The 24,310-nt window shown below is 46.3% G+C and overlaps 1 protein-coding gene across 5 annotated transcripts in view; it reads right to left on the bottom strand.

Annotated features, from left to right (window-relative positions):
• Nucleotides 1–24,220, bottom strand: part of Adar (adenosine deaminase RNA specific) — a 38,753-nt gene extending 14,533 nt beyond the window's left edge. For 2 of the 5 annotated variants that reach the window (XM_031374532.1, XM_031374534.1), the window contains exons 1-2: nt 6,866–6,980; nt 1,792–3,220 (exon numbers count right to left, since the gene is read on the bottom strand). In XM_031374532.1, coding sequence (XP_031230392.1) covers nt 1,792–3,220; nt 6,866–6,893 — 1,457 coding nt within the window. In that variant the 5' untranslated portion in view covers nt 6,894–6,980. Of the gene's footprint in view, nt 1–1,791; nt 3,221–6,865; nt 6,981–8,467; nt 8,567–23,832; nt 23,993–24,086 lie in introns of those variants that run through there. The other 3 variants (XM_031374535.1, XM_031374536.1, XM_031374537.1) reach the window with 3 other exon arrangements.
• Nucleotides 24,221–24,310: the final 90 nt, after the last annotated feature.

Below are 24,310 nucleotides of genomic sequence, written 5' to 3'. Positions count from 1 at the left end.
TGAAAACCATAACACTTGTCCTAGGCCTCTGGCCCTCGCCTCAGTCTCCTTTGCTCAAGAGTTGAAATGCCTTAAGCTCTTTACTCAAGCTGGATTTTTATTTCATTCAGAGAAAGAAGTCAAATCAAATCTCTTACTTCCTAGGTCTTCCAAAACAAGTGACACCTAACTATGTCTTGTTTTTCATTTTCCTTCTTTTGAGGCATAATCTTACAATTTAATAGCACAGGCTAAACCTAGTGCTCTCAACTCTACCTCAGTTCCCTGAAAATTGGGATTATGGGCATGAGCCACCACACCTGGCAGCATCTGTGTTCTTTATAGCTGAAACCCAAAGAATGATTAACAGCAAATCCCACAGCTTTCCCTCAACTCTCTGGAGGGGTGGCAGTGAGAAAATAAAGAATGCTAGCCCCTAGCAGAAACCGAAACAAGCCCTGGCTCTGCCAGTTTAATAACTTGGTATCATGAAGGAAGGTATGAAGAAACTGGTTACTGCTGGGAAACCCTGACCCCCTGGAAACCACCCTGACTAATACAGTTCTGTGCCACTCACCCATCAGTGACATCTGAGACAAGCCTGAGCAACACAGATAACAGCAGGCACGTAAGATTCTATTGCCCTGAACTTTTGACGTGGCTCAATGGATAAAGCACCTTGTTGCTCAGGCTTGACAACCTAAGTTCCAGCTTGGGAACCCATGGCAGAAGGAGAACATTCTCAGGAAAGTTGTCCCTGACCTCTACATGAGTGGCATGGCCCGTGCAGCACAGTGCGATCAGTCAACAGTGCCACTGGCCAGTGTTCCTGTCAGTAAGGAATGAATTTAGTTTATTCTGTCTCTCTAGCTACAACTTGCAGCCGCTTGGCCCCAGTAGCTTCAGTCATCTGACAGGCCCTTCAGTAGCCCCTTCCTGGGGCCACCTATCTTCCTCAGTCTGTCACCTGGTGTGTGTAATCTCATAGTGCAATGGTTCTCAACCCCTTTGGCCATCAAACAACCCTTTCTCAGGGATCATACATCAGATATCCTGCATATTAGATATTTACATTACAATTCACAACAGTAGCAAAATTACAGTTATAAAGTAGCAACGAAAATAATTTTATGCTGGAGGGGGGTCAGCACATGAGAACTGTACTAAAGGATCACAGCCTTTGGAAGGTTGGGAACCACTGACAGTGTAAAGTCTGGCCAGCTGCCTGAGCGAGGGAACCTCTGACTTCTTGGCTCAGCAATAGCAGCAGCAGCAAGTACAGCCCATCTACCTGTGCAGAGGAAGGTATAAAACTCGAAGTACCACCATAGTAAGACAGGCAGGCAGCTGCGCTTGACTCCCCCCTGCCTTGCCCTCCCAGCCGAGGCTGGGGTGGGAGTGCATATGCCACTGTCTAGCAAGAGGCTGTAATTCTACCTGCCAGCCCACCTAGCCCACCTGTCCCTAGACTCCTCTCAGGAGCTTCAGTTTGGCTGTGATTGGCACAGAAGTCAAGTCTGTTACCTCTTGCCTTGGAAGGTAGACGTGGGGGCATGAGTGCTAGTCATCTCTGTGGAGGTTCATTTCAAGCCAAGACAATCATTCTCCCTTGCTCAGCCAGGATTCTGGCTACCCTGAGGTCTCTCATCCCTGATTAGCATTTAGAGAAAGGACCAATCAAGGATGATTAGGTGGAAAGGCAAGAAGGCAAAGACAGGAGCCACTAAGGACACCCCTCACAAGTAAACCAAGACAGTGCAAGAGCCAGAGTGTCTGGCTCACACTAGGCAGGGTTCCTGGGTAGTCTCTTACCGAGGTTCATGGGACGGTCCACTCTGCTCTATGAGGTTGAAATCACAGGTCTGACTAGTGAACTGAGCATACTCTAACAACCCGCTGACAGGGTTCTTCAGCTGGCACTCAGTTAGCTTCTTGTAGGGTGAACACCGTGGCAAGGTAGGGCTGTAGAAGGAGGGCATCTCCATGATGGCTCGAAACTCACCTGGTGCTGTGCGGATACTATTCAAGTTATCTGGGATGTCATCTGTGGCCCACTGGCCATTTTCAGAGGCAACATACCCTGCTCTAGAGGGGCCATTGTGATATGTGTGAGGCCGCAGCCTCATGGGTCCCCTGGCCTCGTGCCTACTTTCATACTTCATCACAGGCTCCTGCCCATTTTCCACTCTCTTGGAGGTTGCTGTGCTGCTTGAGGCACCTGATGTGGGTGGGTGGCAGGCAGGAAAGGAGGGGCTTCTAGAGGCCTCTGGGACAGCTGCTGGGGTAGCTGCAGGAGCACTATGCGTACTTCTCTTCATCTGCAGCCTCTCACGCTTCTTGTCCGTCAAGTACCAGATGGGAGGAGTGGCCCCTTGCCTGTAGACATCGCCTTGCCTTTCCAAGTCAATCAGCACTGCGTTCACATCTCGGGCCTTGGTGAGGCCAATGTTCTTAGCCAGGTTCAGGGCAGAGGAGTTTGATACATTGAACAGATAGTCACAGATCTTCTCTTTGATTTCAGCCATGTCAAGAGGCTCAGAAGGTCCCTCTAAGTCAGAAGCAGGGTCTCTGTCCTCACTATCCAAACCAGGCTCTCCTCTAGGGACTTCCTTGATAGAACTATCTGGATGCACAGCTCTAGGGGGCTGAGTCCAAGCCTGATTCAAGGGCACAAGGCTCCACGAAGGAGGTTTCCCCGTTCCTCTATGCAGCTTCCCCTTCCTTTCCAGGGAGTACAATATACGATTGATATCCTTTTTGGGAGTCCTGAGCTCTCTGGCTAGCACGTGGGCAGTGGTGGCCTTCCCCTCACCAAGCTCTTCCAGGCGGTTTAGGACCTTCTGCTCAGGACTCTGACTGATGCTCAGCTCCTGGAAGTGTGAGCAAAGCCCGTCAGCACCTCTCCATGGTGGACGCCTGCTGTGTGGAGGATGAAGTGGGGATTCTATGTGGAATCCCTGATTTCTGAGAGTTACACTCCTGGGGAACCCCCAGATTTCCAGTTGCTTGTCTTGGGCAGGTGGCCCTGGGAATCTTGGCCAGGGTCCTGGGAGGAATGGCGGCAGTGACTGGGTCTGTGTTCCAATCAAGGGTGCTTCTGGGAGCCGCCCTTTGAGAAACTCTATCTGCTGAAGCTGGAAACTCCTAGGGTAAGACTCCGGCCCATGTGGCTGCGAGTATCTCCACTTGCTATGCTCAGAGCTAGGGTCCGAGTAGGACCATGTCTGGTGAGGGAACACCCCTGCAGAAGGCAACACGGAAGACAGCTTGAGTCAGAGCTACACATGAGTCTATGATCCCTACAGTTTGTGCCTAGGGAGACTATTCCTGCTTCCTAACAGGTGGGGTAGCTGAGCTGTGCCCTATGTTCTCACTAGGGTGACTTTAGTTCACTACTGGCTACTGCTTGGAAGCTCATCAGGGAACACAATTTCAGACACCTCAGTAAGACCTCCAGCAACTTAACTCTTTCCTTTGTGACAGGATATTAGGAGTTGGGGCTGGGGGTGGAGGGGAGAACACCTTTCCACTCACCCCTATAACTGCTCTCCTAAAACTAGAAAACACAGCTAAAAAGTAGCTCAATGGGCAAGGGCACTTGCCACAGACTTGGTGCTTTGGAGATCCAAATGACGGAAGAGAAGTGACCTTCCTCTGATCACGGCATATGCAGGATGGCCCACGCACCATTACATGCCATAAATGAACAAACAAGTGTAAAACTAGAAACATAAGCAAATGGTACTCTAGAAACAAATGAACACAATCCTGAAAGTAGGGAGAAAAACAGGACTTGGGGTGTGTGAGATCAGCCATCTGAGTGAGTCAGGCTCTCCACCACATAGCGCAGCCCCTTTAATCTAAAACCCTGTCACGTGGATGAATGAATGAAGTGCACCTCCTTCCAGCTGAGGGAGGAGTGTAGCAGCAGGAGCCATCTCCATGTGGTAAGAGGGCCTCAGTGAGGTACTGTTAGCCACAACCCTGGAGGACCAGAATTTGGTTACAGGGAAGTCAGAGAGTTGCCATCTAAAAATGGCAGGTGGTCCTCCCTCTTCAGTTGGCATCCAGGATCACCTGGACATGGAGACAGGCAGGGTCTAATCACCACCACCAGTGGTCCTCTCACCTTCCTCAGGGACCACCAGAGGCAGCATCCAGGGACTCCTTGTCATGAACACCCTGCTGGGGAGCAGTGGTGATAGAGGCCATGAGATGGGGGGCAGTACATGAGGTGATGTCTCTGACATGGCTCATAGCCTTCCTGACTCTCCTAAGGGCTACAGTCACTGGGCTTCTGTTCCTCACCAGTCACGACTGGGGATTTTACCGTCCCAATCACTATTGTGATATCTGACCCTGGGGTTCTTCAATTCCCATGTGACCATCATCTCACCTTTTAGCTACATGATGTCTTTGTCTAGTGACCCTACCAATATCGTTATTATATAACATGATTTTAGCCATCAAACCATGAAACTCTTTTCTGGTAGCTGGTAAACATTTTCTAGAAGAGGCTAGAATGGTGAGCAGAGCAGCATATTTGGAACCAAAGTCCATACAAACAAGATCATCCCTGGTCTTCTTTATGCACCCCCATCCCGTAGGGCTTGGAACAGAGGTGTCATGGTGCAGAATGAGTGGCCCAATCACACAGCTCAAAACTGTAGATCTGATTAGCTCTTTGAGTGAACTCAGAAAGAAGGCATTTTCATTTCAAGGAGGTTAAAGTCAATTTCTAGATAAATTACTTTTCTTACACTTTATTTATTTATTTATTTATTTATTTTTATGTATAGAGGTACTTTGCCTGCATTTATGTCTGTCCACCACATGTGTGCCTGGTGTCCACAAAAGACAGAGACCCCATCTTCCCCCAGAACTGGACAATGTGACCCTATAGTAGCCACACTGTTCTTAACTGCCGAGCCATCTCTCCAGCCCTAACTACATTTTTGATTTACATGGCTATTTTCAGACAAAATCTGGCAAATATGTGTGTGTAGCTGAATAAATTGTAACAGCCTACCACTATGAAACATTAGTCACAATTTCTGAACATGTGTGTTGGATACATTTGCATATTTACTACAAAAAATTGGTATATGTTAAAAGTGTAAATGGTAGAGTACATGTAAGTTAAGTTTTCTTCTGTTAAGAAAAAGAAAAAAACTGAGTGGGGGGGAGAAAGTACATGTATGCACACACACTTGAATGAGCACAAAAGCAATGAAACTAAGGAATTTACTGACTTATTTTAGGGAGGTAGGACCAGAGAAGGGAACAGAATATACAGTGATGTTTCTGATGTGCTCACAGTCTTCCTCTGACTCTCCTGAAGGCTACAGGAGTTGGGCCACAGCCTTCTGTTCCCTACTGTGGTGACTGGGGATCTCACCATCCTAACAACTAACATCAAACACCATTCTGATCCTGCCTCCCATTTCTAGAACCAACAGGTAAGTCCTTCGGTCTACCATATATGCTCCACAGGTGAATACTATACTACATGTAAAAACGCTATCCTTAAAGTCAGATGCCCTAAATGTTTTGAGAGAAGGTGTACACACACACACACACACACACACACACACACACACACACACACACAAAACATTAAGGGCTGGGGAAATGACTCAGTGGGTAAAGCATTTGCCACACAATCTTAAGGACCTGAGTTTGAATCTCCAGAACAAAAGGGGAAGGGGGAAAAAACAAAAAACAAACAAAACAAAACAAAACAAAAAAACAAAGTGTGGTATAAGAATCAATAACTGTAACTGTGGGACTCTTGAGGGTATAGGGGACCAAGAAGAAAAATTCCTGGAAGCCTGAGGGCCTAGCTCTGAGGTTGTCCCCTGGCGCAGAAAGGAATACAGGTGTGCATGCACATCTGCAAAATTAAAAGTTGGATGTTGGAGTATTTTTTTGTTTGTTTGTGTTTTTTGAGACAAGGTCCTATTACATAGCTTTGGCTGGCCTGGAACTCAAATATACCTGCCTCTGCCTCATGAGTACTGTGATTAAAAGGCATGTGACATCATACCCCCCAAATTAAAAGTTTTAATACACACACACACACACACACACACACACACACAGAGAGAGAGTAGTAGAGCATTTGCTTATCAAGTGTGAACCTATGGGTACATCCCAAATAGCTTTTTAAATTTTGAGGGATAAACCTGGGTGGGACGTGCCTGCACTCCCAGCATTAGGGAGGAAAGACTGGTGGCTTGCTCAAGGGCAATCAAGGCAACATAAGACAAGTGGAAATTGTCTCAATAACAAACAAACCAACCAGCACGGTCAAATCAAGAAAAAGAAGAGTCCTAATCCCACCGCTTCCCCTCAAGGGTCAGTCTCACCCACTGACATCCAGAACGTCAGACTCAGTGCTGTACACAGCATGAATCCTCTGAATCTGATTTTTCTGTTCAGAACGCTGCAGTTGGGGCTCACAAGTCTCACTTTAGTGCTAAATAGAATTCCACTGAAGCTTATCCAGTAAACCTTGCAAAGACACTCTTCTTGGCCATAACGAATGCAAAAGACTTCCCCCTGCTGGTTGGCTGAGATAATTTAAATTTCTCAGGAAGTTGAAAAAGCAAAGAGGAATGTGAGGAAAGTTGCTTATGTTGGGCTATAGCGAGGCGTCAGGGGTCTTAGCAGAAAGGGCAGGGGTGTCTGCGTCGGCCTGGGTCCTCGTCTGGCTTAGACCAGTCTATCTTCTCAACCGCCTCCTTCCAGAGACTGCTCAAAGCTACAAAAACTAACTGAACAGAAGTCCCCAGAAGGGCTGGCAGTCCGGCTGGAGAAGGAGCACATGACCCGCGTAACTCACACTAGTGAGCCGGATACGAGGGTGCAGATCCCGTGGGCTTACCTGTGGGTCCCCTGAACCCCTGAGACATAGCGCCGGCAAGGCTCGCACCTAGGGCGTAAGATGGCTGGCTCCCCAGAGTTCACTTTCGTTTCCTTGAAAAGGCTTCCCCGCCCAACAGTTGGGCTAGGAGGAGGGGTTTGCTGCACAGCATCCCGCCCACCGTAAGGGCTGGGTCGCCATAGTCCACACCCACGGCCGTTCTCACCACTCTTCCTTCGCTAGCAGTGCACTTATACAAGTTACCTGAGAGCTTGGGTGCAATTTATTTCACTGACGAGATTATTTTTGCCCACTGTGTTTTGGGAAGCTTCACTCGGCACTCAACCGCCCTGTGAGGAAGTTCTTTTCCCTGCTGAATCCCTACTGCTTAAGAGATTTACAAGTCTGTCCCTTCCTAGAGTGACCATTGGCCAACGTCTGGTCCCCAAGAGCCTGTCCTTCATCCTCCCTGCCGGCTGCCCCAAACTTCGTATTTTTTTGTAGATAAAACACCTTACCTTCGTGCATTCTGTTCTTTGCCCAAGAATGTTCCTCTCCCTTTCCTTTTTTTTGAAACTTCAGAGGAATTCCACTTCCACATCCCTGGGTACCTGATGTGTTTGTACCAGTGTCAGTATCCAGCACACGGTGCGAGTAGGAGCCACACAGCATGTAGTAGTCTGGGCATCTAGTGTGTGCTACGGTGTCAGCACCCAGCACCCAGCATAAAGTAAGTAGGAGCCTCAGCATGTAGCAGTCTGGGAAAGACGGATGGCTCAAAAGTCACTCGCAATCGCGTCCTTCCCGTTGGTATAGATGCCTTCAGTGCTCCCTGGGGCTCTGCAGTGGGCAGAGCTGTTCTAGCCTACATCTCCTGCACTGTGAGTCCCAGACAGTTGTAGGTGAATGGATAACAGTGCACTCAAATAAATAAAACAATTTGCAGAACAAAAACTTCACGGGAGGAAATAAAAAAATAGCAATCAGCACAGGAAAAGAGCTAAACCTGGTGCCATCAGGGAACCCCAGTAAAGGTCACAATGAGTCCAGTGAGGCACCACTAACTAGCACATAAGAGCACCAAGAAGGAGCAACCCCCAGTCACTGTAGGAAGTCATTACTTAGAGAAACACACCCCATGGTTTAACCGTTATATGCAGACAGCAGGGTAAGCTACAAAACACTGGAAACAATCAAACAAAAATAAGCAAATGTTCCCACCTTAGGATATTACACAGCAATTGAAGTAAAAACTCCAGCCACATGCAGCAGATGGGAAACAATGTAACAATACTGAAAGAAGACCTCCTGTCCCAAACCAGACAAAACCAAGCTGAATCATGTACTGCACAAGACAGAGTCCAAGATAAAGGTGTACTAAATGGAAGGAATGTTCTGAGGGCTAACGATAGTTCGGATTTTTACCTGGGGAGGGGCTACATATGTTTGCTTAACTGTTAATGCACTGGGGATTTATTCATGCTAACATATATATGTATGTATGCATGCTATCTATATTCCACAGGTTTAAAAGGCAACAAACAGAACCAACTCTTCCCGCAGTATTCTAGCCCCCATCCTCACGTTTTCTGCTCCATTCACATCATGTGCAAGGCACCTTACCTGAGCTTCCTTGCCTTCCTGCTAAATAATCAGGAAGAATCTGGAGGAACTTTCATGGTGATTCTGGTGCAGGCAACTGTCCTCCCAGGCCTCAGTCCTCTGTGAACCAAACACAGGAAGGGCTCTCTGTAGAGAAAACTTTCTTTCCGACTAGATCAGTTTATGCCTTGGAAGAACCACTGCTGTTGTCAGATCTCAGCAATTGAGGACCTGCAGACAGTCTCATTCGTAAACTGTCTCACTCCCTTGATAACTGTCTTAGCTCTCCCAGGCTCACTAGGTGGTATCAATTTCTACACTGTTCTGCTTATTATTGTTTATTATGGAAATGTTCAGAAAATACCAACAGGCACACATAACAAAAGCCAGCTTTCTGCTTCTACTGCAATCTGTGGTTGTTTACCCTTTCCAGGTTTTCCTCTCAGCTGGAGGGCCTTGGGAACAAACAGGTGGCAGTCCTGTCCCAAGCAGCTTACTTCCTAGGAGCTTAGGAGCCTCCTGCCAGGTTCCAAGATAACTTCAATTCAGCCTGCAATGTATTTACCTCTGAGGGCTATTCATTAGTCAACACCCAGATAACTCAGTTATGTCTAAAATAAGCTATCACAACCTCTCTCTCAGCGAGTGCTCACAGAAGCCTGGCTTCACTGTGCCCAGGCTCCTGTTCACATGTCTTCAGGAGCTGACTGGGTTTAGCTTCCAGTCCCCCCTAGCCTTGCTTTTACCTATCTGGGTTTATGATTATTGACTGGATTGTTGTAGATTTTGTTTAACCTCACTTTGTGGAGAGATAACAGCTTTTGACTCCGTAACTTCCAGTAGTTAGATGTCAGAACACAGGTGACTATTTACCACAGCTGGACCATTTGCCTCTACAGTACAGTATCGCCTGCTCATCACCTTCAGTGCCAGCTCCCACAGGGCACTGAGAAAAGAATGGGCTGTTTGGGACCACATACTATGCTGACAACTATTGTTAGAGAAAGTAGTGAATCACTGATCTGCTCAGTACTAAGTTAGTAAGATTTTAATGATTTTAAACTATGTGTGACTGTGCATGAGGGGTAAATACACAGGGTGCAGGTGTTTTTTGGAAGTCAGAGGTCTCAGACCCTCTGGAAGCTGGAGTTACAGGCAGTTGTGAACCACCTGATATGGGTGCTTAGGTCTTCTGTGAGAGCAGCATTTACAACTAACAGTTGAGCATCTCTTCAGCCCCAAGGGATACATATACAAATACACTCACGTTCTTATCTTTGCTTTTTTAAATGCTGGAAACTGAACCCAGGGCCTTGTCTATGCTAAGGCAAATGCTCTACTGCTGAGCTATACATCTCCACCCTATAACATAGCTCTTAAGAAAGGTAATCTGTGGTATCACTAGGCACAAATTTATTAGCCCCTGTTCTTTTTCTTCCGTTCTCCCCTCTGTCCCAAGGTCTTACTGTATATATATATATATATATATATACAGTATATATACACATCCATTCATCCTGGCTATCTAGGAACTTGCATATAGCCTAGGTTAGCCCTGAACACCTGCATTCTGAGTGTTGGGATATAGGTGTGTACAATCGTGCCCAGTCTCTTCAATATTTATCATTGGGTTTTTCTTTCTACCAAAACAGCTACTATCCCTGAAACATTCATTTAAAAAAAAAGATTTATTTATTATTTTATTTATATGAATACACTGTAGCTGTCTTCAGACACACCAGAAGAGGGCACCAGACCCCATTACAGATATTATGAGCCATCATGTAGTTGGTGGGAATTGAACTCAGGACCTCTGGAAGAGTAGTCAGTGCTCTTAACCACTGAGCCATCTCTCTAATCCCAAAACAATCATTTTCTAAATTCACAGGGCCTTCCCCAGCAGTCTAACTTGCTCAGATAATCTGGGAGGCTTTCAAGAGACAGAGGAATGAGGTGTCAGCCAGCTATATTGACCCTGAGAGATATTCTATAGATATCAGCAGCCAGAACCAGTTTTCGGTCTTGTTTGTTTTGTTTTTGAGACAAGGTCTTGTACAGTCCATGATCACCTTGAACTCCTCCATATGCAGCTAAGGCTGACTCTGAGCCCTTATCATCCTGCCTCTCCCTTCCAAGGACTTCTAATTTTGAAATTACTAGAAAGCAAGAACTGTTTTGGGTAGCCCCCCAAAACAGAAGTCTCCGGAAGAAGGGACATGCTCTTATTACTGAGTCAGAGTTCTCCAGTAAATGAAAGGAAAGATGTGTGTGCCAGGTAAGGTTAGTGGTTATACAATAAAGTTATAGTATTAATGATAATGCCAAAAGAATCATCAAAACAATGCTAACAGTCCTGTGTAGAACATTCCACGTGCACGCCAGTGCACTTAGCTTCATGAGCAGCCCACAAAGTGACTCTAAAAAACCCTATGGCTCTATGCATTAAATCTTGTCTGGCGCTCAAGCTGCTTGTCCTACAAAAGTTTAGTCCTGTGAGTAGCACGTGATCAGCTGCTGGGGTGGTTCTGGCCAGTAGAGACTCAGCTACTGGCCCACATCTGGGTTCCACTGAGTTAGGGCTCAAGGTAAGGGATTCTCATCCACTGTTTTTTCCTTCTTCTTCTTACCTAGCCTGAGCTCTGATTATTCCTACCTCCTACAAGACAATGGCCCCATCTTTTTTTGTTTTGTTTTTTGTTTTTGTTTTTTTTGAGACAGTGTTTCTCTGTATAGCTCTGAGTGTCCTAGAACTCACTCTGTAGACCAGGCTAGCCTCGAACTCAGAAATCCACCTGCCTCTGCCTCCCAAGTGCTGGGATTAAAGGCATGCGCGGCCGCCACCACCACCGCCCGGCCAATGGCCCCATCTTTAGCTTGTGGATTAAGTGTTGTATGGGAGTAGCAACAACAGACTGGGCCATGAGTGCTGCAGTGTTTCTTGGGAAGCAGGTGGATTTTACTAATAGCCAATTTGCCAGATGGACAATTCATAAAATAGCCAATTTAAGAAACAGCTGGATACATGGAATTTACTTTTTCTTTTTGTTTTGTTTTATTTTTTTGAGACAGTTTCTCTGTGTAGCCCTGGCTGTCCTAGAACTTACTCTGTAGACCAAGCTGGCTTCAAACTCAAGAGATCTGTGTACCTCTGCCTATTTCTCTTTGCTCTTAATTGAGCAGTTTTTATTCCATCTTTCTAATAGAATTGAAAGGTAACGTGTGATGCTGTCTCTTACTGTCCTAAAGCAGAGACTGAGGAGGAAACTGGAGTGGGAAGGGGCCAGCTACTCATCACTGTGGACCTCTCAGAGCTGCTGCTGGCTGACTACAGTCTTCCACAGCCTTCCCTGCAGGGGCTCTGCCATCCCTAACTCCACTTTTCTTTATTTTCTTTCAAATAGGATTCCACTGTGTTGCTCAAGATCCTCCAGCCTCAGCACCCTAAGTGCTGGGATTGCAGGTCCATGCCACCATACCAGGCCTTCTAACTCGTTTTAAAATGTCACCTTTTCACTATTGACAAGTTCACAGGAATCTCCATCTCCATCTCCACACAGAACCTCTGAAGTTGGAGGACAGTGATCAAGAAGCTGACATTAAAGATGACAGTGATGCAGCCCTGAGCCGAGCAGTGGCCACTAGGAACAAGCGAGGCCAGGCACTTCCTCCTACAGAGGCAGCTCGGTGCAGTGACACCCGGCAGCCTCCAGAGCAGAGAGGAACATTGCAGTGCTGAGTCACCTGTCTGCAGAATTGATTATGGCAGTTTGGGGCACACAGGCCTTGCTGGGAAAACGCACATGCTCGGTTTCCAATACCTACTCCAAGCAACTGCCATGCCCTGTGCAAAGTGTCATCAACACCTAGAATGCCAGCCTCAGGAGGTTGAGACAGGAGGTTCTCTACACCGATAGAGCCAACTGTCTAAGGCCAGGCTAGGCTACACAGTAAGCTCTGTCAAAAATAAAATAAAATTGACAATACTTAATACTGGTTTGGGGACTCCTTGGGTACTTTCACAATCTAAATTTTGATTCTGGAACTTACCCTGGCTTCCTCCAAAGTGTTCTCAAATCTGATTGCCTTTTGAAGGTTACCTATTAATTTTAGGAAAAAGGTTCAGGCCCAAAACAATGTCTGCCACATTATATACTGTTGGCTTGGCCCACCTTCCATCTTGTTTGCCTAATAGCCAAATCACATTCTTTCAGGATTGAAAAAGTCCAGCCCCAGTTTTCTGATAGTTCCTTTCAACACCAGGGGATAGAGGGCATGCAAAGTTTACAGTGTCCAAAATCTGAGGGCCTTCTTTTACATTTACTACTGCCTGTAAATGTAAAATAACATGGTCATTTCATTAATCGAGTCTGTTTGCCTGTGCAGGGAGAGCTTTCACTCTCATGACACAGCACAGAGCCTTGCACATAGAAAGTATTCAGCAAACACTCATCCAGTTAATATTTATAGTAATTGAGTAATAGCCGGGTATGAAGACTCTGGCCATTAAAACTAGCACTCAGGATGAAGAGGCAGGTAGAACTCTGAATTTGAGGCCAGCTTGGTCTCCACAGTGAGTTCCAGTCCAGGTACAGTTACACAATGAGTTGATGTACAGAGACACATGGGAGAGAGAGGAGGAGGGGAGGAGGGGCTGGAGAGATGGCTCAGCAATTAAGTGCACCTGTTGCTTTTGCAGAAGACCTGAGTTCAGATCCCAGCCCTCTTCTAGCCTCCTGGGTAGCAGGTAGATTATGGTGGTTTGAATATGCTTGGCCCAGGGAGTGGCACTATTAGGAGGTGTGGCCTTGTTGGAGGAAGTTTGTCAGAGTGGGCATGAGCTTTAAGAACCTCATCCTAATCCTAGCTGCCTGGAAGTCAGTCTTCTCTGTTTGCCTTCAGAACAAAATGTAGAACTCTTAGCTCCTCCTGCTCCATGCCTTCCTGGATGCTGCCATGTTCTTGCCTCAATGATAATGGACTGAACCTCTAAACCTGGAAGCCAGCCCCAATTAAATGTTGTCCTTATAAGAGTTGCCTTGGGGCCGGGTGGTGGTGGCGCACGCCTTTAATCCCAGCACTTGGGAAGCACAGGCAGGTGGATTTCTGAGTTCGAGGCCAGCCTGGTCTACAGAGTGAGTTCCAGGATAGCCAAGGCTACACAGAGAAACTGTCTCGAAAAAAACAAAACAAAACAAAACAAAACAAAAAAAAGAGTTGCCTTGGGCACGGTGTCTCTGCACAACAATGGAAACCCTAAGACACAGATATACATGCAGACAAAACACCCATATATATATATAGATAGATAGATAAAACTTAACAACAACAAAAAAGAACAATCAAGGCTCTATCTTCTGAAGTTAAACTGACAAACCCAACTGCTTTGCAAAGCAACTGAACATTGTACTAAAGGCCTTAAGAATGTATGTAATTTCAGTTCATGATAATTATAAGGTGACTATATCACTGAATCCCTGAACTAACTAAATAATGCAATCAATGACACAGCTGACAGTCAACCTGGAAAGCTGGTCACACATGCCTATATACTCTTGAATTATGTCCTTAAAAATGTCTTAAGATGAAATTTTTTTCACCACTTGTGTGTGTGTTTACAACCTTTATTTTATTTTTTTAGTGTGCACATGTACAATGTTCACATCTGTATAGGGAGTATATATGTGAAGGCCAGAGAACAACTTTAGGAACCCAGTCCATCTTCTTTAAGAGAGGGTCTCTCACTGGCCTGAAGCTTACTAATTAAGTGAGATGTCTGGCCGTTATGCCACAGGGACCCGCCTCGGCATCTCCCAACACTGGGATTACAAGTGTACACTACTATGCTGGCATGGGGTTTTTGCTTACTTGTTCTGTTCTGTTTTAAACTTGGGTTGTGAGAACCAAACTAAGGTTCTTTGCAAACATTTTACCTACTGAACATACACTCCAGTCCCTAAACTTTATTTTATTTTGAGACAAGAGCTCACTCTGTAGACCAGGCTGAACTCATAGGGATTCACCTGCATCTGCCTCCCTAATGCTGGGATCAAAGCACCACAATGTCCAGCCTTAGAACTTTTTCTTCACAGCGCCAACTGTGAATGCCCAAATGCCCTTCCAGTGCCGAACTGACACCTCAGGGCTATTGGAAGGACACTGAAGATAGCTCAGTTGGTGATGTCCCTGTCACACAAAGGTAACAACCTCAATTCGAATCCCCAGCACTCACATAACAAGCTAGACACAGCAGTGTGCATCTGTAATCCTAGTACTGGGGAGAGAGAGAGATGGGGATCCCTGATGCCAGCTGAAATGGTTAAATGAGAAACCCTGTCACAGAAAACAAGATGGAAAGAAATGGAGGTAGACACTCGGTGTCTAATAGCTATGATCTCCGCCATGCACAAAGGCCCTTTGCAAGCATTTTTATTTTGAGACAGGATCTCACAATGTAGACCAGGTTGGCTTTGAACTCATAGAGATCCACCTGCCTCTGCTTCCTATGTGCTGGGATCAAAGCACCATGAAGCATACATACATACATACATACATACATACATATATCACATATATACCATACACATACCAAATAAATAATGTAAGCTGGGTGTGGTAGAAAAATGCCCATATAATCCCACCACTTGGGAGATCGAGACAAGAGAGTCAGGTGTACAAGGTCATCCTCAGCTATATAACAAATCCAAGGTCACCCTGGGCTATGTCAGACTATCTCAAAAAAAAAAAACCAAGAAGCAAACAAAAACAGGAAACACAAAAAAATACACACTCCATAATTCCATTTCCATGGGATTTTAGAAGGACTCCGGTAAAGGACATGAGAACTGCAGTTGTATTCAGGAGTAGTGATTAGAAATAGGCTTTGGCGATTTTCTAGTAGAAATGTTTTATTTCTTGATTTAGCTACTAATTAAATGTGTTTATTTTCTGTTAAAATACAGGATGAGTCACATAAAATCTATACATATAAGCACATACATCATCTTAGAATAGAGTTTTAGGAGCATGTGAGAAAGAATGGGCAGAGGCTGAACTGATCATCGCACCTACACACAAATAGGCGGTGCGCTAAACCAGTGCCCAGTTAAGCACATAAACAGAACTTCCTGCAGTAAATTCTGAAAGGCTGAGAATACTAAAATAATGGACTGTATGAATGACCCTTGACTTTCAATAGGGCTACCTCCCAGCACATCCACCACTGTCTTATGCTACATGCTGACACCATAGCTTGGCAGCCAGCACAGCTGTGAAAAGTCCTTTGTGTCCCTTGCACAGTGTGGCTGGGTACTCCCAGAGTATGGAACTGCACATGGCTGGGAAAGATCAAACTGTGAAATCCGTTCCTATTGATGTGTATGCTCTTTGCATACATAACGAAGTTGAACAGGCACACAAGCCAGACCAGCATAAGCCAGGAGCATCTGTATTGAACAGAAGTTTCACAATATAGCACTGACAGCATAGTTGAAGCAAAGCAAAGACCTTCAGTTAACATTCTTATAAAGTAATTTTTAACTAGATAAGGGCTGAGAATGGCTCAGTGATTGAGAGCACTGCCTGTTCTCCTTCCAGAGGACCCAGGTTTAATTCCCAGCACCATACATAGTGGCTACAACCCTCTGTAACTCTGGATCGGGGGTGGGGGGGTAGGTCCAATACCTTCTTCTGGTCTCCATGGATACCAGGCATGCATGGGATGTACAGATAAGTGCAGGTAGAACAAATGCACTTGTTTTTTTTTAAACCATCAAATTTCTTTTTAAAACCTGAAATAAAACCAACACCTGCTTTTTAAAATTATGTAAAAACTAAAGATAAAATAAAGGGGAAGGGGGGACATGTTTCAGCTTATAGATAAAGAAAAAAATCCAAAAGGATAAAATCTGTCTTCAGAAGAATGAGAAGAGTGTAATCTCTGGTGCTGGGATGGAAGCTATGCTGTGCACACGCTAGGCAATCACTCTACTGAGCTACACCCCAATCCTAAATAGAGTCTGTGTGCTTAATACCAAAGCCCAAACCAGATAGACGGTACTGTGGAACAACAGGCAGCAAATCAGCCTATTTCCTTCTTTTCTAATAAATGCATTCATACTTTTACAGCAGTGGTTCTTTTTTTTTTTTTTTTTTTTGGTTTTTTGAGACAGGGTTTCTCTGTGTATCCCTGGCTGTCCTGGAACTCACTCTGTAGACCAGGCTGGCCTCGAACTCAGAACTCCACCTGCCTCTGCCTCCCAAGTGCTGGGATTAAAGGCATGAGCCACCACTGCCCGGCCCTACAGCAGTGGTTCTTAACCTTCCCAAGGCTGTGACCTTTAATACAGTTCCTTGTGTTGTGGTGACCCCCAACTATAAAGTCATTTTCATTGCTACATTATAACTGTAATTTTGCTACCAGTGAATCATAATGTATATGTTTTTGGAGATAGAGGTTTGCCAAAGAGGTTGCGACCCACAGGTTGAGAACCACTGCTGTAGAGCACCTGTGCATTTATTTTTTAAATTCACTTAAGCACAACAAATAGACAGATACTAAGAATTCTGAATATAAAAAAGACAGTTAACTGGATATGAAAAACAGTCACTTAATAAAAATGAAATATAAATTAAAACCAGATATTTAAAAAACTAATCTTGTTTTCCCATTTTTAATGTAAGCATTTGATTCTGTAGGGCAGGGAGAAAGCCACACAGGGCATGTTTCAACACTGTTGAAGGCAGTGGGAGTGGGTATGAGTTGAGCATCCCAAACATCTGATGGCCAAATGCTGTAGCTGGAAACCTTCTAAGCTCTGATATGGTCCACAGGCATAAAATTCTATACCATGAAACTAGAAAAACTGCTCTGTGACACTGCATTTAGGCTGTTGTGTAAGACATGTATGAAAAGACAAATGAGATTTTGTGTTTACTCTCTGGCTCATTTTTCTAAGACATCTCATTATGCATATGCATATCCCCTAAATCTATCTCCCCCACACCCACACACACACTATCCAAACACTACTACCCAAAACATTTCTGATTCCAGGAATCCTGTGTAAGGGCCACTCCCCCCTCATTCCCTTTTAAGAAGCACATTAGGACATGACACTTCAGCAGAGAACTGCGTGTGGCTGGAGGGACTGGAGTTTGTACATCTGGAGGCAGTGCATGGTTAAACGGTAATCCTCTTTCCTTAAGCATGAGACGCACCCCCACCCTGCTCTTTCTTTTTCAGTGCTGAGAGTGAACCTAAGGCCTCCTACATGCTAAGCTGGTGCCCGTGCCACACAGTTAACCCTAAGCCCACCTCACCCCCACTCTTACTTTCTTTTCTTTGTTTTATTTAAAGATTAGGGTCTTTCTAGGTTGCCCAGGCAGGTCATCTTACTAGCTAGGGTTGTAGCCCTGCACCACCAGCTTAGGATCAGACTTTCTCTTTCTACAATTAAAAGAAAAAGGCATTTTCCCCAGTTGTGCTGTTATTGGGGGAGGTGGTTTGTGGTCAAGAGCACAAAACTAGGAAGACGGCTGTGATCTCCAGAGGCCTAAAGCATGGAAGTTAGATGTTTGAGCAGGCCCCCAGGGAAGTTCAACTCGCCTTGCACAGGGCTCTGACACACAACCCTGGAGAAAGCAGTAGTGTAACTAAGACCCCTTGAGGGTGGCTGTATAAAAGGTAAGATGCAATCTTTCCTTACAGCTTAGCTGCAGTTAGGTGAAAAGCGAACACCTTCCTGATGGTATCTATGCTAGCTGAGTGTAAAAACCTAAGGAGGGTGGGAAAGACACAGCAGGCTGCTCCTAGAAGCCATTTCTGAAGGCTGACATGAACTAGATGAAGTCTCCTTTATTATTTTTCTCTTATGTGAGTGTCTAGCCTGCATATGCATGTATGTGCACCATGAGCATACGGTGCCTGCAGAGAGGCCAGATAAGGGCATCAGATCCCCTGGAACTAGATTTGTAGAGGATTGTGAGCTGCCCTATGGGTGGTAGGAATTGAACCTGGGTCCTCAGGAAGATCAGTAGCACTCTGAACTGCTGAGCTATCTCTCTAGCCCCCAATCTATAATTTTTTAAATGGAGATCCTTCTTTCCTCTTCTTTTCTCTGAAAGCTTTTTCCTGGGTGTTTTGGTATTTAAAAAGACAAGATACTTTCAAGTTTACAACACTGGCCCCTAAAGCTCAGTCTGAGAATTTGATGCAGTTTGAGAATAAGTTGGTGTGATCTATTTATTTATTTTGTAATTCAAGGCCTATAACAGTGCCTGGCACATTTGAGGTACTAGAGGAAATATTTAAAATTAATATCCCAAGGGGGGGAGAAAGACCTTGAGATAGAAAGAAAACTGTAACACACCCTATCAAAGTTCAGAAAGGAGCCAAGTGAGGTAATGCAACCTGTGGTCCCAGTAACTTGAGAGGCTGAGGCAGGAGAATTACTTGAATTCAAGGCCAGCCTGGTTAACATGGCAAGACAGACTCTTTCTCAAACAGCAGTGATGTTCTGAAAGGCTATCTCACAGGGAAGAATTCCCAGACAAACCTACACATGCGTGGAGGGTCTGCCTTCCTGAGATGTCTGACAGGAATGGAGTTTCAGACCTTTCTAGTAAGATGATCTGTCTAGCACACTGGCACCTCACTAGCATAGCAGCATTTTCTCATCCCCTTACTTACTAAACATTCACTGGGTACCTGCTAGATGCCAACTGCTACCCGAGCCCCAGAGAAAATAAGAAGCTCCTTCCCCTTACTTTCACCAATGAGACTAGTGAAAACAAGCAAAGACGCAACGCAGGGTGGTGTTCAGTCTACAAGGCAGACAACGCTAAGACGGGAGAGAAGTACATACAGCACAAGCCCCTTCTTCAGTGTTCTGTCCACACAGAACAGTGCAGTAAGCAGAAGCAAGAATGGGGCATGGTGGTGCACATATAATCCCAGCACTCAGGAGACTAAGACAGGAGGATCTTTATGAACTCCAGGCCAGCTGGGTCTTCACTGAATTCCAGGTTACCTTGTGCTTCATTTTAAGACCCTGCTTCAAAAAATAAGAACAAGCTGGATAGTGCTGGTGCACGCTTTTGGTCCCAGCACTTGGGAAGAAGAGGCAGGCAGATCTTTGAGTTTGAGGCCAGCCTGGTCTACAGAATGAGTTCAAGTACAGCCCAGGAGTATGCAGAGAAACCCTGCCTCGGAAAACAAACCAAAAACTAAAATAAACCCAGAAATATAACCTGCTGTGTTCAAGCCTCATTTCTGCTGTGATAAAACACCTTGACATGAAGCCACCCAGGGGAGGCTTACTAGAGCTTCAAAGTCTAGAGCAAGGCCGGTGGTGGTGGTGGTGGCGGCGGCGGCGGCGGCGGCGGCGGCGGCGGCGGCGGCGGCGGCGGCGGCGGCGGCGGCGGCGGCGGCGCACACCTTTAATCCCAGCACTTGGGAGGCAGAGGCAGACAGATTTCTGAGTTTGAGGCCAGCCTGGTCTACAGAGTGAGTTCCAGGACAGTCAGGGCTATACAGAGAAACACTATCTTAAAAAAACAAAAACAAAAAACAAAAAAACAAAAAAAAGTCTAGAGCACGGACCATCACCCTGGGAAAGGCAGAGGCAGGAACTTCAATCAGCTAGTCACATTACATCCATCGTCAGGAGTCAGAGAGATGAATGCACCACTCACTCGCTTCACTTCTGCCAGATTTCTCCATTCTTACTAGAACCTCTGCCTTAGGAATGGTGCTGCCCACAGCAGGCTAGGTCTTCCTATGTGAACAGGTTTAATTAAGACAGTCCCCCTCCAACACGTCCACGGACCAACCCAATGTAGACAGCACCTCACTGAGACTCTCTTCCCAGTTAACTCTAGGTTGAGCTGACAGTTAAAGCTAACCATCACAGGAAAAGAGGTGCCTGATCCACTCAAGGACACCTTCTCTGCACAGGCAGAGGGATTGGTCAGGAAGGCCAAGCCAAGAGCAGGTGTGAATGATGGGCTGGATGAGAAGCACTTGACAGTTGCTACCACTGAAAACCATTTTACGGTGAGCAAGCAAAACCAGACAGATTCCTTCTGGGTCAAAGGCACTTGGAGAAGGTCCTTAAATGTGAAAGAGGAGAACATACTTGTAAACACGTGGTGCCCACAGCAGGTACCAGCTGCTTCTGCCTCCTCCACGGTTACAGAGAATGGGTGTGCACTGCCATCCCAGGAGATGGCCAGTCCAGCCACAGAACCCTCCCCTCTGTCCACACTGAGTAGTCTGCCATGCTAGAAGACAGCTAGCCAGGAAGTCATGACTTAGGGCAGTCAGTAGTCTCAGCTTTTTTAGTGTGTAGGAAAACAAAAAGAAACAAACCAAAAATGGTGCAGAGAAAGGCAGGGTCCAGAGGGTCTTTATGAGATCATTTCAGCCCCAAGAGCTAGCCATGCCTGAAGCTCTCCTTTGGGCTTCCAACTGAAGCAATCAAGGAACTTACATGGGGTTCCTGAAAAAAATATTTTTTTAAAAGATTTATTTATTTATTTTGAGTACACTGTAGTTGTCTTCAGACACTCTAGAAGAGGGCATCAGATCTCATTATGGATGGGTGTGAGCCACCATGTGGTTGCTGGGATTTGAACTCAGGACCTTCGGAAGAGCAGTCAGTGCTCTTACCCGCTAAGCCATCTCTCCAGCCCGAAATTTACAGCTAGAGTAATATGTTCTCTTTCAGGGAGAGAACTTCACTTTCTGTGCAAGGGAGGGTATAGACCGCAAGGGAGGACAGATGCCAGAGGTCTCGCCCAGCATCTGATAAAGTTAGTGAAAAGAGGCAGATTTCAGGCATTTGTGAAAGTATGGAAAAATCATCTGAGCTCCTTGGGTTCAGGAACAAGAAGATATGTGTCTAAACCACAGTCTAAAATGGATGCGTTATATAAGCCCAATAGCCTACTACATAGAACTGTAGATTAAACACAGACATGGCACACAATAGCTGCTTTAAAACAAAGAAAGCTAGGCTTCGAAGCATAGGCCTGTGATCCCAGCTACTATCAAGAGGGCTAAGGCAGGGAGATTGTGAGTTTAAGGCCAGCTAATTAGATACCCTTTCTCAGATGACAAGGGAAAGAGGCAAGGGATACAGGTCAGTGATGGAGTGAGTGCCTAGCATGTGTGGGGGCCCAGGCTCAATCCCCAGGACCTTGAAAAAATGAATATAAAGCACCAAGAATAATTTAAAGCTAGTTCCATTCCCACATTGATGCGCATCTGTCTTAGTTAGGGTCACTATTGCTGCGATGAAACACTATGACCAAAAGCTCCTTGGGAAGGCAAGGGTTTATTTTGCTTACATTTCCACATCACAGTTCATCACTGAAGGAAGTCAGGGTAGGAACTCAGGCAGAAATCTGGAGGCAGGAGCTGATGCAGAAGCCATGGAGGAGTGCTGCTTCTTGGCTTGCTCCTTGTGGCTTGCTCAGCTTGCTTTCTTATTGAACCTAGCACTACCACCCCAGGGATGGCACCACTCACAATGGGCTAGGCCCTCCCCATCAATCACTAATTAGGAAAATATCCCATAGGCCTGCCTATAGATGATTTTATGGAGACATTTCTCAACTGAGGCTCCTTCCTCTCAGATGACTCTAGCTTGTGCAAAAGGCACATAGCATCATCACAGATCTTTCCTAAACACTTAAATTTTAGAAAAACTTACTATTTCAAACTTTTTAATCTGGATGCCAAACAGTCCCCTGGTGCTTTCGAGAAAACGCAAAAGCTTTCAAAGCAGCTGTGCCCAGTAAGGTCAAGTCTACCAGATGTCACAGCAAATCGAATCGCTGTAGCTCAAGAGATCACTGCAAAAGCCCCAAAGCTCAGATTTTGCTATTTGCAAACTTCCAAACTCTAATCAGTTTGTCACAGATAATAATGCCAACCTTGGTCTAAAAGGGAATTTCAAATCTTTAAGTCTATGAATCAGTAAGATGCTGTGTGACAGTGTGTGAAGCATAAAAATAGCAGCTTAAGGGGAAGCATTGGCCTCCTGCTAGCAAGAGTAACAGTGCCTCAGGGTTTCTTTTTCTTCTTTCTACAAGCAATCAACAGATACCTACTGTCTGCACAGGATTCCAGGGTGGGAAATAAGTCCAAGCCCAGGCACCTTCCCCTCCACTCCCATCAAAAAGGCTAAATATTGGCTCACTGCTGGCTGAACAATACTGGGTAATTTGTAAAATAAGAGACGACAAACCATTTCAACAATTAGATGCTATTCTCACAGGAAATGATGCCCCATCCCCCTACTGCCCATATCTTCACATTGCCAGGACCCTAGCACTGAGAAAGATTAAGACCCAAACCCCATACATAGCCTGATGGTTTGGCTTCAAGCTCTAGCTCTGTGACAGTATTAGGACCCTGGCCAAGACTTACCTTGTGCCATCTGTAAAATGGGACCAGTACTAACAGCACTAGGTTGTTGGCAGGGCTAAATAAATAGTGTATGTGAAGTCCCCGACACAGTATCAGGAATAAGTGTTTAAAAAGGAAAAGGTAAGATTAGTACAATAAATTGAAGTCTTAATCTCGTTTCAGCTCTAGAATTTTATGCAGTCTACAGCAGGGAAACAGCGGCAGGATAGCAGATACCCAAAATAGCACACATCTCTCCCGCCTCTGAAGCTACACCACAGATGAGAAGGAGCAGCAGCAGCAGCAATACAAATGCCTGCGTGCCAGCCCCTAATCATAGCTAGCCACTTTAAATTCTTACAGCCCCTCAAGGGAGGCATAATTATCTTCATTTTGTAGATAAGCACAAGAAGACAGGAGAGCAATGTCACATTGCTGAAAAACAGTGGACCTGATTCTACCTTTTATGCCCGCCTGGGTGTCCTTCTCTGCCTCCCATACAGCAAGCATTCAACTGTAAATAACATGGATGTTTTTCAGGGTCTTTAAAACGATGGGAACAAGACCTCTTTCCTAGAGAAATTAAGTTGGCATCGTCATTCAGCTGTCCATAATTTGACGTTCCTGCATTCTCCATCCCTAATGACCAGCTCTAGCAACCTGTCCTCCGTCTCCAGCAGCCAGAGTCGGAGGCTTCAGTGTGCCAGTGTGCCGGTGCCCTCCTGCAGCCGTTTAGACACAGCCCTCCCTCGGCTGATTGCACGCTTGCCCTCGCCCCCTACGCGTTCGAAAGCCTACCGCCGAGTTTCCCCAGACTCGGATACCGACGCAGAACGCCTTACCCTCCGGCAGGGCTCAAGAACCGAGCCAAACAGACCAAGGAAAGACAGGTGACGCAACAAGGCCTCCGGCTTCAGGGCCAGCCCGAGGCTGAGCGCCGTGCCCGCGACCCCGCGTGGGAACCCACGGCGGGCACCTCCGTGGCTCCGTGCCAGCCACGCCGGGGCGCGGGGTTGGCACCCGGGGCTAGGCTCCCGGGCCGCGCATCTGCGGGGAAGGGCATTCTCGGCGGGAGGGCCGCGGGTACCCAGCGGCTCCCGCCCGCCCGAGCACCCCAGCATCCGCGCAGCCCCGCCGCGCCCGCCGCCTCCACCACCGCTCCCCGCGTCTCCTTTCCCAGCGTTGCAGGCTGCGGAGGCGGCGGCCCGTGTGGGACGAGGAGCCTCTTACCCGCGCGCGACTCCTCGGACGCTGCCCACTCGTGAGCCCAAGGCTGCGCTGGACCTTCCCGGCTGTCTCCCAACGCGTAGTCCTCCACCTTCAGTCAGGAATCAATGGCTAGGGCGCAGATTGGTGACATCACTGGCGCGCCGGCGTGGGAGGGAGGCCCATGTGATGCATCCCTCTTTTGTTTGAGCCCTTGGAAAATGAGGGGTTTGTGGCTCCTTCTCTCT

This window comes from Mastomys coucha, unplaced genomic scaffold, assembly GCF_008632895.1.
Source record: "Mastomys coucha isolate ucsf_1 unplaced genomic scaffold, UCSF_Mcou_1 pScaffold16, whole genome shotgun sequence".
Taxonomy (NCBI): Eukaryota; Metazoa; Chordata; class Mammalia; order Rodentia; family Muridae; genus Mastomys; species Mastomys coucha.
The sequence above is the reverse complement of the archived record's forward strand: the minus strand, read 5'-3'. Positions and strand labels throughout refer to the sequence as shown.